Here is a 14,365-nt window from a genome sequence, read left to right as displayed (position 1 = left end):
TATCTGTGTTTGACTATCACAACAGGAAGCCTTCCTCCCAGTCTGTGAGAACTTCAGTCTTCCCGCCACCTGCATCGGCATAGTATTTGCCTTTTGGCGACAAGGTGGCTTTGGTTCTAGCTGCATTTTTGGCCATCAAAGCTCATTCTTCGAGCCTCTTTCTTCCATTGCCTTGCGGGCCTTCGCGAGTGTACCAAGCTTCTCATGTTCAAATTTCACTTGCCATGTTCGATCCAATCTTACCGAGACGAATACATGGTAGGCTTATCGACATGGCCTTGGTAGACAGCATAGACCTCGTTCCTTTTGCTAGGTTTTCAAGCCATCGGCGAATTAATCTGTCCAATGCTTATCTTGGATCCTCAGATCGTATGCACCGCGAGAAATGAAAACCCCGACAGTATGGCAACTGCCCTGATATATCACATATGAACGGGAATTGGAGCATATGCATTGCCATCTCAAGGGCAACTGACGGCTTTGGGCTGCATTTGACTGGTAAATGTTCGATGAGCTAGCTTTGTGTGTCACGACCTAAGTAGATGGTCCGAAATGATCAAGTTATCATTCAGCCCAATTGCCTAGAGGGGCTATCTTTCTTGATCGAGGGAAGCACACGAGGCCTAACTTTGTCTTTGTATTTAGGGGAAAGTATAACGGGACCACGCGTATATAAAGGTGGGTTTAAATACGGGAATTGAGGGATCTTTAGGGATTCTGGTATATAATATGCCTTTCAGGTGTGAGAATTAGTGCTCTGTGAGCAATGCTGACGTCCATGGATGATGATGGTGCGCGACCTGGGCAGTAAAGCTCATGATCCATGGTGCGCAGATCAAGACCCGTACCGCTCATTGAGCGAGTTTACTAGAGTGCTTAATTTTGGTCAATGAGCAAAAAGCAACAAGAGGTAAGCACTGAAGCGGAAAGAGAAAATCATGTTCGCGGAGGCCTAAATTCCGGTTTATATGTGTATTGTAGGCAGTCTATGCAAATGTTTTTATCCCGTCTATTTCTCCTCCTCGATAGTGTAGGCCCATTCATGCTCCTCCTTTCCGAACATGATAACCTCGAGCCAGGACTTGATCTGCGCAGCATAGCCAGCAGGCTCGCCATCCACGCCCAGGGTGCTGATATCGGTGTTCTCATTGCGGATCATGGCAACAGGGGTAATAAAGTACTAAAATAAACAGTCAGCATGCACGCATTATTCAAACAGAACAAAAGCCACTCACAGCAGTGCCCGAGACGAAAGACTCGACGATACGGCCCTCCTTCGAAGCCTTCTCAATCTCATCGACAGTGAAAGTGCGCTCCACAACCTCCAGCGGCGCAAGCTTGCCGACGAAGTTCTCAGCCATTCTCTCGCGCACAAGCTCCAATACACTGCGGCGGGTAACACCAGGCAGAATAAGCTGGTTGCCCAGGGGAGCGGTAACAAGCTCCAACTTGCCGGTGTCTGCATTTTTCCAGATAATGAAGAAGTTACTGGCGCCAGCCTCTGTGACCTGGCGATCCTGTCCGAAAAGCCACAAGATCTGATCGAAGCCCTGGACCTGGGCCTGGCCGTGGGCCTGCAGGGAAGGGCCGTAGTTGGCGCCGAGCTTGGCGTAGCCGAAACCGCCGGGCCAGGCGCGGATGGTATCCGGCGAGGAGGCGAAGAGCTTCAGGCCCTTCTTGGGGGCTTCTGTGGGGTCCTTCTTCATCTTGGTAAAGTCGGGCCAGGGGACGGCAATGATGAACATGAGGGCTTCCTTGGGCACTTGGACGCCCAGGTGGGGTCCGTTGCCGATGACGGAGGGGCGGATGTAAAGGAATGAGCCCGGGTTAGGGAGCCAGCCTAGATGGTATTGTTAGTGGATTGATTATTTATCGCGAGCAGGGAGAGCTCGGGACGTAACGTCGGACTTACGGGGGCCGTCAATCTGCAAGAGCTTGGCAACAAGCTTCTTCAGCTCGTCGTACTTGAAACCAGGCAGAGATGAACGCTGGGAGCTGCTGTTCAATCGCTCGCCGTTGCAGTCGGGACGAAATAGACGCAGCTTGCCGTCGTATCCGCGGTACACCTTCATGCCCTCGAAGCACTCGGTGGCATAGTGCAGGACGGAGGCTGTAGGTGGGATGCTGAGATTCTGGTAGGGCTTGATCTCGGGGGTTTCCCAGCCCTTTTCGGCAGTCCATCGCACAGTGACCATGTGGTCGGTGCAGTGAGAGTGGCTCAGCTCCTCGGGGGAACCGGGCAGAGGCACATCGCGTAGGTTGGTGGAGCGAGTGATGTTAAATTTTGAGCCATCGAGCTCAGCAACGTGAGGAGCAACAGAACCCATGATGAATGATTTAGTTGGGTCAATTGAGTGGATATGTTATAGTTCTTGTTATCCCTCTTTGATGGGAATTTTGATGAGTCACTGGGCAGATGACCTGTTAACCGATGGTCTTTGTTGGGAGAATGCAAGATTCAGACAGGCAACCAACCTTTTTGTTGTTCTCTAATTGAATATGTTTACAATGTTGAAATCACAAAAGAGGAATTGAATTGTCTTATAAAGTTACGCGGTTTGCCCCGGGAATGTCCCTTTGGTATCAGGGCGGATCCCAAGAAAAAAAGTTTTCAACGCCGAGCGGGAGTCGCCTCTCCAACTTTTCACTTTTCACTTTTCACTTTTCACTTTTCACTTTTCAACTTATAATTGCCACTCCTAAGTGAACATCCATTGCCAAACATGAGCTTTTCTGCATACTATGATGAATCTTCCATCATTCATTGTGCGACTCCAAAGTCCTGTACGCCTTGCGCCTTGCGCCTTACGCCTTAGGAGGGGTCGAACATGATACAGTTATCGATCTATAGACCCACTCGGCCCGGTTGACATCTCCGAGGGTAGCCGTCGCTCGTTGGCCGTTCTTGCCGATATGTTCTGATATTGATGCTATCTGCTCGATAAAAACGCATATCTAGTCATAAGAGTGTGGCCTATATACGAGGGAAACTCGGCGAATGGAATCTCTCAAATCCAGCCAATTGGTGTACATAGATCTACTGATACAGTAGTCAATCTACTGGCATTGAGTGAATCTGCCACTGGAGTAGGCGATATGATCCTTTTAGGCTGCATGCATCTTTGTCCATCCCCAAATGTTCGCTCAAGGTTTGAAGAGTAACACGAAAGGGGCAAATGAGGTCACCGTTCAGTATGTGCATGCCATCGATCGAACATTGCAAACTCAATCACCAATCTTCCAAGCAATGATCCAATCACAAACGGATGGGTGATCTTTCCGCTCAAATCGGTGTCGAGCCTGAAAGGCGTAGCACACCTATGCTAATTATCGCGATGTCCTCTAAGTGCGTGTCCCTATACACACTACAATGTTCAATGCCACAACAATGACGATGTACTCCAGGTGTTATGTGATTGGGTCATCGTGAAAAGATCTATGCAGCCTGGTATCGAGTAGCATGGACCTTGCAGACTAGATGAGAAGTAGGCCTCCAAGTACACACAACATATATCAAAACATATATAAACTACCTCCTATCCGAAAGAGCAAGGTACAGATTCCAAGGTTTTATTTAACCCTTATCTCATGCAAATTGCAAGCTCCACGCACAAAAAATCTATACCTACCGTCTCAAAATGTTGAAAGTCCCCCGACGCCTCTTTACGACCCAAAGCCCAGCAAAGACAGCAGATACATTCATCCAAACCCACCCACTGACGCACTCCCTCCGAGCAAACCGCACATTCATCGAGTCACGGCCCCACCTCCATGCTCCGGGGCTACTACGAGCGGAGACGCTCATGGGCGGATCGCTAGCAGGATCCGAGAAAATAACCGTGCCACCGTACGTTTTCAGAAAACGCGGGGGCGGCAAATGCGTGATTATAATGCACCTCGGGAGCGATGTCTGCAGTCATCCCGGCGTAGTCCACGGCGGACTTCTGGCCACACTGCTGGACGAGACTTTTGCGTGGTGCTGCCTTCCTCGTTTCCCGAAGAGGGTGGGCGTGACGGCCAACTTGAGTGTCAATTATCGGGCACCAGCTATGGCTGACTCGTATGTTGTGGTGAATGCGGAGATTGTCAAGATGGAAGAGCGTAAGGCTTGGTTGGAAGGTCGGGTTGAGACGTTGGAAGCTGGCGGTGCGTGTTCGACGCTCCTTGCGGACGCTCAGGCGCTCTTTGTTGAGCCGAAGAAATCTGATGTGAGTCTTTCTTGGGCGATGCCTGGAACATATTGTCGAAAGCTGGGTGCTGATGGTTTAAGGGATTGGGTGGTGTTTATCTAACCTCGTAAATTTAGCATATGTATGGAAGTAGATATGGACTTGCGGGGGGTTACGGACATTGTTTTGGGTTGGCCTTATTGCCTTTTGATCGAATTGTTTGATGCAGTACGCCTTGTCTTGAAAGCTTAGACGCAAAAATGTTATTCTGAAGTTCGACGGAACGAACTAGAAACCAATCTTATGGCATTATGAAACATTTCTGATCTGTACCAGCACTTCTATTATTTGAGAGGTGCAAAGAAGGTTATACTCATTTGATTAAGTGGGCTCGTAGCATTAAGCTTATAGTCTATGGGAAAAGCACAGACCTCATGTTCATAGTACAATATTTTAAAATGAAGACAGCAGTTGATCTCGAAGACACGACGCCATTTTTTTGTAAATTTGAGATGTTGAAGTGTTTTAAAGTCGATGTAAATTGCTCCCTTCGTGTCAAGCTTCTTCGTCTGTATCATTTGATCGCTATACGTTGGGGGTTTTCTGAGACATATAAGTCATCTATAGTAATCCAAAAGTGTTCCCGAGGTTATCGTTATAGAGCATTTTACTAGGTTGATTCGCTCTTCCTCCCTTTTTTTTATTTGCCTCATTCAATACAGAAACCCTGGAATAACCTCATACCCCACAGACAAGTATTTCCAAGTTTGCCCCAGCCTCATCATCATATCTGCCAATCTATCTCGGTTAGCAAGGCCATCTGTCGATCACAGATGGCGAATACGTCATTTACGCTACCGGAACATTGCCTCTTATCACGAATGCCGACATGATATTAGTCGATGCGAACGAATCAAACAAAGAAGAAATGATGCCCAGTCTAATTAATAATAATATAAAATCCACAAAATGTATTTACTAGTAACTAGCAAACCATTTGCCTCTCACCCAGATTGGCTGACGTGGGAGATCTGACACAAAGCGATCTTAGTATGTCGAATATATCACACCCATGTGAGGTGAAGTCATAAGCCTCTTGGGTAGACCGACAATTGGGTAGAGAACCAACATAAGTCCTTAACCATGACTCGATCCAGCACATGATATTCAACAATGTTTGATCCCGGGTAAATAGATAATCAGCTCACATTGTATTGCGGTATGAACCTTGTCGATCATCCACTAAAGAACCTAAGTGGCTCGTAGGTTAGTAAGCGGTGCTAGAGGTGACACCACAGGTGTCAAAAATGACCAACTTATAGGCCTGTTCGAGGAAAACAACTCCAGGTCAAGACTTGTGGTCTATTTAGGTTTCGACGTTGGGATTAGGTATTTAGGTATTCCGCTAATCTTAGGGGCTGCAATGCAATGGCGGCCCGTTCAGTGTGCTATATCATAAAATAAAAATAGAGGCTATACGATTTTGCACAAGAATAGTGGAAAGTATAGCATAGTTATACATGGTGGCCAAAAATTTTAGTATCTTTCGATCTTTTCATAATTTTCAAACATTGTTATATGAAATGTGGGGAAAGGAAAACCATCTTATCGAGCGAAGTACGAAAGAAAAGAAAAGCAAACAGGCCCACTTCATAAAGAACAAAGTACCATATGTACAATAGTACACGAAGTATGGACGGCAAAATCATCCAACCAATCAAACAAGTCCGGCTATTTTCTCCGTATCATTGCCAGCCACTCACCGATCGCCATAAAAAAAAGTACATATGTAGCTCCGAGATACATGATTACAGATCGCAAACACGCAAGGGCGGACCCATTGGGACAGGGGACATGGTCTGATGAGATTCCATAGATCGGCAAATCTCGGTATATTGTATATTGTATATCGTATTGCTTTCTTCTGGTTTTTGAGTGGTTTCTGCTGTATCCCAAAGAAGTAACCACTCCCCGGGCTTCTAGCGTTCATATCTCCGAACGCCGTATCCGTACGGAGTACATGCAGGTATAGCATCAATTCGTAATTCCTGTTACATTGCAGTAAAAGCTATTGGTCAACTTGCAGGGATTGTTGGGAACTGTGTAGTTGCCTAAAGGAGGAATGGAATCTCAGCCGCATGGCCCCCTATTGGATATTGGATCTTGATCCTAGTACGGAGGACTATAACTGGAGCTTTGTTGTGCGGGGTTTGTGTAGTTCCAGCCAAAGCGATAGGACGGGGGCATGATGTTATCGGCCGAGCGCGAACTAGACTTGACGGTAGGGCGGGAGTATGCGACACTAGTAGGTAATTTGACTGTAAAAGTCCTTTCGTATGTTTAAAAATTTTCATTCAGACTTTTGCATTTTTGGAGGGGGAAATACCGTATCCTTACGGAGTAAATGCGGCCGATAGTTTATGACAACAAGGCTACGAAACGGGCTTGCATGGGTTAGTGCCGGATTTATAACACCGGGGCACCACAGACCCCCGAGCACCCTAGTCATATCTCACAGCAGATTAAGTCGATATACAACGTTAGATAATAGGTTATATATAACTGACATCATCACTCGTGTAATGTGGCCAATAAGTATAATATATTGCAATATTATGGCTATACTTACCTATGCCTATGTTCCTGTACATAAGTATGGATTGACCGTAGCTGGCTGAACCGAGAACACGCCAAGGTAAGAATTGCCAAAAAAAGAAAGCAGTCGAATTTGATTGGTTGATGTTTTAACCGTCCAATAAGAATCGTTGGAAGATTATTGTGGAGGTATTACAGCTCCAGGCAAATCTGCTTCCCAAGGGGTTCGTCTCGAGGCCAAGTAAGAATTGAATGGTGGTTCGGAGGATCGAATGATTCCAGATCCTATGGGCATATGTACCACACAAAGAAACGAAGGATGAGGGATGAGCGGGTAGCGAATTATGTTTCATGCTGCTAATACCGGCTGGCAATCACCGTGTAGATCCGCCGCTGTGGGCTTCCGATATATGGATTTATTTTCCTAGCCCTGTTAGCAAATACCGAGGGTCACGGTGGAGACAAAGATGATAGGCTGAGATGTTCCATGACCCGTGGATTCGAAGGACAAAGTACAACCGGGACTTTTTGAGCCGTAGGTAATATAGCAACATGTCTTGGTCAACCAGTGTGTTGGAATCTGGCCCCTTGCAAACCCCGAACTTTGGATCATTTTTCCTAGGGTCCGTCCAGGTCGAAATCAAAGATTTCATGTTTCCTAATATTGTAAGAGAACTATGCAATAAGTGATTAGGGGGAAGGGGGCGGCTGGTCAGAGTGACCACTGTTTATCAATGGCAAATGCTTACTACCAAGACAATATTGATGTGGGTTCACGAGTCGCAAGCTTAACATAGATGATGCTTAATGTACTCCGTACAGAGTACATGATACCTATCAGATGAAGGCGGAGAGGTTGTGGGGGTTGCGGGTGTTTGAATATTTGAATATTTGGCGACTTAAGGAGTTTCCTCTTGTAGTTTCGGATATGCAAGTGGAGTACAATCTGTACCATAGGCAGGCAAACAAACCGAGAAAGCAAAACCTTAACCAGATGGTCAAGGATGAAGCAATATGTGGAGTCGAATGAGATTGGATTGGCTGCAAATCGGTCGCGCTCTGCTGCAGTCAAGAGAGTATTTGGGACGTTGTCCATATGATGTCCCTTGTCTTGATGTGCCGTACAGTTTTCTTTTTTTTGTTTGGCTCCACGTTCTTTTTTCTTTTCTTGTTTTGTCCTGCTTATCATCAATTCTTTGTTTTATTGGTGGTATTCCGGAGGTTTGAGCTAGTGTTAGGAATTCCACTTTGGATGATTGCCCCTTGGGACTTCCGAGTTTTACCATATTTCAGGTTAGTCTCAACTCGGCCGCTCGCTATATGCTGCATGATACATATGTATTCTTAAATGTTTGGCAAACTGCTGATTCGTTAGCTCATAACTACTGCATTCCAGTTTGGGCTACCGGGCTACCCCGGCTGTATGACAGGCATCGAGCCCCCCTTCTTCTTGTTTGTCAAAGCAGCCCGAATTTAGTATCTTGTCACCCGCAGGTAGGCTCTGATCGCTTCAAATGGTTCCAGAATAGATGTTTGGACCGTGTCCCACCTTGATGCGTACTTAAAGCAGCCGCCTGTACCTTGACACCCGCATCCACAACATGACCATCATCTCCCTTCTGACGCCCTGAATGCCGGCGGTTTTCGCAAAAGGAATATAAAGAAGCGCAAAGACGTTGGCACTTACCTTCAAAGATCAAATCGTGCCTATACCCTATCCAAGAGGTATTCCATCTCATTCGAATCCTCGATAGCCAAATCCGGACATAATAGTGCACAAACTCGATCAGATGGACATGATGAGCCATCCCAATAACGCAAGGCACTTCCCGGCGTTGGCTCCAGGCCCGCCGCGTATGTTCGCACCACAAATGTCGACGGCTGTCACAAAGCCAAAGAAGAACTCGACGGCTTGTCTGGCATGCAAGGCAGCTAAAAGGAAGGCAAGTCGGTGCAAAATTTTTTTCCATATCATCCACAATTTGCAGAGAGAACAAAGGCTAATACCCGCTACCCTCAACAGTGTTCTGGGCCCGATGCACCTTGTAAGGCCTGTCGAGCCGCCAACACCTTGTGCCATTTTGATCCGAGTCGAGACCTTCGACGCAAGGTCGCCGTCAAGCGGACGATTCACGAACTCACAAAGTACAAAGACCTGTTGATATCTTTATTAGGCACTGTCGAGTCGGCCGACAAAATTGAGGTTGATAAGATTTGGGATATGATTCAGAGAAAGGTTACGTTTGAAGAACTCTCTCTCGCTGTCGGAGGCCCTGAGACAAAGTTCGGAGACCCCAGTGAGCTGTCAGCTGCCAGCAAGTTAGCTATAGCAGAGTATGGGGACCAGCCTTTGGAGGTTTCGAGATCCGAGGCAGGACGAAGCTCTGACGCTAGACGAACATCCGACGCTGGCAGTACCGCAAGCTCCCCAGACGAGGTTCAACCAATGAACCTTCAACGGCCAACTGTCAGTCCTTATGCACGTATTACGCTGGAAAGTCTCTGTGATATACCTCTATTTGAAGTACCGGCGAGGCCGTGGACAGAGGTCACAGATGACGACTATCTGGTATCACACCTTGTGTCACTCTATTTTACCTGGGACCATCCGTGCTCGCAGTTTCTTGATCAACGCACTTTCCTCACGCATATGAAACAAAAGGGGGGCTCAAAATCCGAATTCTGCACGCCGATTCTTGTTAATAGTCTTTTATCACTGGCCAGCGTATGTTATAACCTCAGGTTTCTTGTGTCAAGGTCAATAACTAACTTTGATAGACACACTCAGATAGCCCCGATGTGCTTTCAAGCCCCGACAACGCTTTCTCAAGGGGCCAACGCTTTTTTGATGAAGCACAAAGACTGTGGCAAGCTGAAGAGGAAATCAGTTTGCCCAACATTCAAGCACTTTTGTTGATGTGTTGCGTGTATGTAAGCCCCTGGGTTGTTATAGCCAATTTTTCACGTATTTTCTGAAAGCTGATTCAGTTTGCAGGTTCAAATTCCAGGGCCGAGCTGTTCAAAGCTGGGCTATGCTTGGGCAAGCTGCCCAGTTGGCCCAAGAAATGAGACTCTTTGATGCTCCGATATCTCAAGATAGGCCATTGTCGGAAATGGAGCGTGTTCGCACAATTACTGCCTGGGGTATCTTCAACTTGAGCTCGTAAGTACCACTTAAGATATGACAACTTGAACCCACAGCCACTGATATCTCAGCAGGCAAATGTCAGTTGAACAGAGGAGAATTGGTTCTTTGGCGTTTCCTATGTCAGACATCACCCTTTGTGGTAACGATGACTTCGATTGGACTCCATACCCTCGGTCCAACAAGATCACCTACCATAAGAAGCCAGCTCGTCTGCCAGAAGTCCGGCAAGGACTAGTTGAGGTCACAAAAATGATGAGTGATGTTCAAAAGCTTATATCCGAGAGACAAAGAGGCACGAGCTTCGATGAGCTGTGGACAAAGGCACAAGGTCCCTATGATCGGTTGACTGACTGGCTCCAACGCTGGCCCACCGTGTCTGAGATGCAAACAGATCCGGTCCCTCAAATCCTTCTCTTGCGAATCAAATGTCTTCAGGCTATTGTGTCTCTCTTTGAGGAGTTGAACGACCCCAATCAACCACAATTCGCACAACAAGCCCGATATTATCAGACCAAGTCCGCTTATGAAATGGCGCAGTGCTTCCGCGTCCACCGTCAGGCTTATGGTCTCAAATACATACCCAGTGAGATGGCTGATGCCACTCAGAGAGGCCTTCAGGTCTTGGCCCACCAGATTCAAGACAGTGACGAATCAAGACAGGCCTTTATGGAGCTCTGTCGCTTTGGAATGGCTTTCAGTTATACGCTCAAACAGACTGCCAATGTGGTCCATGAAATCAGAAACAGCGCGGTGCAACTTCAATTGCCTGCCGAGGCCATTGCAATCCTTGAGGACAAGGGTTACGAGTCGTGAAGTCCGGGTAGGTCATCTGTCTCGCTGGAGGCTCGGGCCACAAACAAGTGGTTGTGTTAGCCGAGGCCATCGCTGGATTGGTAGACGTTCAGACGTGGAGGTTCGGTTTTGGTGAAGGGAGAGTGAGTTGCTGCTATTTTCTGGAAAGCAGCTGTGCGGGTAAACAACGGCATTTGCCTAATTAGCACCGAGCAGTGACATGACTGCTTTCGACAATCAGGTTAAAGACATGTGGAATATCAAAAAAAAAGGGGGACGCAAAACGAACACGGGGGGCATGCAGATCGAAAGGAGAGGGCAGAATACTCAAGAGAGAGAGAGAGAGAGAGAGAGAGAGAGAGAGAGCGACAGAGTGTGTGTGCGACTTTGGGGCCACTTACCATTATCCAAAGTAGCCGGAGATATTATCCCCCTTGTCCCTTCAGGACACAAATACGTAAAATAGGGTATCATTCTTTAATTGATTATTGTTTAATGCTGACAAAAGAAATAGGTTCTAGAGATATTGTTATCAGTAAAAAGGCACTTGATTACCTCTTTGAATCAACTATATTTCTATCTGTTGGCTCCCATCCGCCGATGCTTCCATATCATGTGCACATCTGTCAGTGTTTCATGAGGCTTGAGAAAGATTATCTATCACATCATCTCAAAGTTGGGCATTTCAGATCGGTTTAACGATGGCTGAAATCCTTTATTTCCCTCATCAACACCAAGGGAACGTTCAATCTATGGTGATCCTGTATCTAGACACTTTTACTTCAACCTGGATCCAATTTCAACAATTCTGGCGAGGTTCTACGAATTCAAAGATGCAGGCGACATTTCTGCCCAAGAAGCATGCCAGTGGAGAGCATAGATGTTGGATCCTATCGACCCGAACAGCTCCCAAACAATATGTAGCTAGAAATGTCGAATCGATAAGCCTACTGAAGTGTCCCAATGGCGACAATGTATGACTTGGTCCCCAACGAAAGCTTTAAGATCTGCCGAAGAAAGACTAGAAGCGTCAACAAGTACAGTAGCCTTAAGAATCCGGCTATCCATATACGAAAGAGCTTCAACATATTTCTTCTTTCTACTAGGAGCTTTCTTCCCAAATGAATCCTGTACGGAACCTAGGACTCATACGCTCAGTAGTCAGTCAGGCATAACACAGTCCCATATTCTCACAAGTGAGAAGTCTTTAACAGTGTTTGAGCATTTGGAATTTGGAAGTATGTATAGCCCTGGAGTAGCCACCGCCTTGCTGACATTGAAAGCAATCACGAGAAGTAGATATTATAGGAAATCTAACCCCAACCAAGCGTCAAATCTAGGTATCTAGTACACAGCTATGGTCGAACCCTGCTGAGTCAGCAACATGCGATAAGATAAGCACAAACACCAAGCGAAAACCCTCAAAATTCGACTTCTTTGGCAAATCGCACACGCCGACGCTAGTCCTCCCTCCCCACCTCGCCTTTCCAGCGCCCTCTCTGCCGTTTCATCTCGGCATCCTGCTGTATTTTTCAATATCTTCACACTTCCTCCCATCCTACCCAAAATGTCGTACGACGACCGCGCCAATGCGCGCCCAAACCTGAACGACGAGTCCGATGTCGAGGAGGAGACTATGGCCAACGACTACCGCGAACAGGTCACCTTCGAAGATGGAATGAGTGAATTGGACCGGATTACATCCCAAGGCGGTGCCACCCAGGACCTCCAGGCCCAGCTGGCCGCAGCCGCTACCCCGCTGGAATACCAGGCTACTCTCGAGACCAAATTCGCCAGCTACGACAACTACTGCAGTCTCTTCCACTACATCCTGAACTCCGATGGTCCCGTCGACTTGGAAGTTCCCTCGGTAGGTGTTCGCCCCCCAAACGACGTAATATTGAATACCGTGAATGAAAAGGAAAATCTTGGCATCCGTGGATCCAGCAAAGATCGATTCATATCAAAAGGATGTACAAAAAACTAACATCTTTTTTCTCACTGTCAGTACTACTGGGCCTGGGAAGTCATCGATGAGTTCATCTACCAATTCGAGTCATTCTGCCGCTACCGCAACCGTGTTGCTCGCGGTGGATTCAACGAGGAGGAGACCCAGCTGCTCCGCGAGAACCCGAACACATGGGGCTGCTACTCTGTCCTGAACGTGCTCTACTCTCTCATCCAGCGTTCCCAGATCAGCGAGCAATTGAACGCCACCAAGCGGGGAGAGGATCCTTTGGCCGTCGCCGGCGAGTACGGTTCCCGCCCTCTCTACAAGATGCTCGGCTACTTCTCGATCATCGGACTGCTGCGCGTGCACTGCCTGCTCGGTGACTTCAGTCTTGCCCTGAAGATCCTCGACGACGTTGAGATGAACAAGAAGGCCATGTTCGCCCGCGTGATGGCCGCCCACTTCACCACCTACTACTACGTGGGCTTCTCCTACATGATGATGCGCCGCTACGGCGATGCCATCCGCATGTTCAGCCACATCCTCGTGTATGTGTCTCGGACGAAGAACTTCCAGAAGGGCGGCAACAACTACGATGCCATCGCCAAGAAGAACGACCAGATGTACGCCCTGATTGCCATCTGTGTCGCTCTCCACCCCACCCGTCTGGATGACACCATCCACTCCGCCGTCCGCGAGAAGTACGGCGAGCAGTTCTACCGCATGCAGAAGGGTGGCCCCGAGGCCCTCCCTGTCTTCGAGGAGCTTTTCCGCTCCTCCTGCCCCAAGTTCATCAACCCCACCCCTCCCGACTTCGACAACCCCGCCTCCAACGTCGACCCCGTCGACCACCACACCGCCATCTTCATGGACGAGGTCAAGAACACCCTCTTCAACCCCACCATCCGCTCTTACCTCAAGCTCTACACCACCATGGACCTCAAGAAGCTTGCCGGTTTCCTGGAGGTGTCCCCCGAGCAGCTCCGCTCCTGGCTGCTCGTTAACAAGCAGCGCAGCCGCCAGATCCGCTGGGTCGAGGGTGGCCTGCTGGATGGTGAGCCTGCCATCGCCAACGACCTTGACTACGCTCTTGAGGACGACCTGATCCACGTCAGCGAGACCAAGGCTGGTCGCCGCCTGGTCGACTGGTACCTTCGCAACCTTGCCCGCGTCTACTAAATGGCGTGTGTCTCATAAGTGTGCCGAGAGTTGAAAAGCAAAAAGAGAAGAGTGGAGAGAGTCTTCTGCTTACAAGAAGAGGAACGGACATGACTTGAGATGAATTTTCTTTTTCTCTGCCTACTTTGTTTTCATTTTCCATATTATACTCACTGCCCTTTCCCCTTTTCCCCTCCTGTTTCTTGTTTCCTTTTTTCATTTTATTTTTCGAGTGTTTCCGTCCGTAGATCGAGGAAGTTTAAGGCTTCCTGGTCAGTTCAAAATCAAGGATTGTCTCGATTTTTTTTGGTGGGCGTCCGCTGTTTCATGTGTTGCTCTGAGCTGTTGTCGCTGCTTTGAAAGCAGTTTGTTCACACACCTTGGAGATTATTTATGCCAGGTAGAAAAGAAAAGCAGTTACTTGATGAAAGCAATAGATCAACGAGAGATACTCTACATATTTCAGCCCTCTTCTATCTATGAGTGTACGGTGAAGTGCGAGATGCTTGTACATGGTCAGGTATTGGACTTGGACTACAAAACCTCTAAGGA

General features: G+C 47.8%; 4 protein-coding genes across 4 annotated transcripts; 3 read left to right on the top strand and 1 right to left on the bottom strand.

Moving 5' to 3' along the window:
* Positions 1 to 1,009: 1,009 nt before the first annotated feature.
* N7529_000720 (branched-chain amino acid aminotransferase, cytosolic) lies at positions 1,010 to 2,327 on the bottom strand (the record flags this gene model as incomplete). Its single annotated transcript, XM_057236251.1, has 3 exons — positions 1,010 to 1,180; positions 1,236 to 1,840; positions 1,913 to 2,327. 3 exons carry the CDS (start codon positions 2,325 to 2,327, stop codon positions 1,010 to 1,012), a joined length of 1,191 nt encoding a protein of 396 aa, XP_057103054.1.
* Positions 2,328 to 3,638: 1,311 nt separating this feature from the next.
* On the top strand, positions 3,639 to 4,300 carry N7529_000719 (PaaI family thioesterase; the record flags this gene model as incomplete). The annotated part of the gene is made up of 2 exons (XM_057236250.1): positions 3,639 to 4,208; positions 4,271 to 4,300. The coding sequence occupies 2 exons, from the start codon at positions 3,639 to 3,641 to the stop codon at positions 4,298 to 4,300; spliced, it is 600 nt and encodes a 199-aa protein (XP_057103053.1).
* Positions 4,301 to 8,554: 4,254 nt separating this feature from the next.
* Positions 8,555 to 10,725, top strand: N7529_000718 (putative C6 transcription factor; the record flags this gene model as incomplete). Its single annotated transcript, XM_057236249.1, has 5 exons — positions 8,555 to 8,711; positions 8,753 to 9,489; positions 9,543 to 9,691; positions 9,760 to 9,927; positions 9,984 to 10,725. 5 exons carry the CDS (start codon positions 8,555 to 8,557, stop codon positions 10,723 to 10,725), a joined length of 1,953 nt encoding a protein of 650 aa, XP_057103052.1.
* Positions 10,726 to 12,271: 1,546 nt separating this feature from the next.
* On the top strand, positions 12,272 to 13,834 carry N7529_000717 (putative eukaryotic translation initiation factor 3 subunit EifCl; the record flags this gene model as incomplete). Its single annotated transcript, XM_057236248.1, has 2 exons — positions 12,272 to 12,574; positions 12,713 to 13,834. 2 exons carry the CDS (start codon positions 12,272 to 12,274, stop codon positions 13,832 to 13,834), a joined length of 1,425 nt encoding a protein of 474 aa, XP_057103051.1.
* Positions 13,835 to 14,365: the final 531 nt, after the last annotated feature.

This window comes from Penicillium soppii (assembly GCF_028829465.1).
Source record: "Penicillium soppii strain IBT 18220 chromosome Unknown utg000001l, whole genome shotgun sequence".
Taxonomy (NCBI): domain Eukaryota; kingdom Fungi; phylum Ascomycota; class Eurotiomycetes; order Eurotiales; family Aspergillaceae; genus Penicillium; species Penicillium soppii.
The sequence above is the reverse complement of the archived record's forward strand: the minus strand, read 5'-3'. Positions and strand labels throughout refer to the sequence as shown.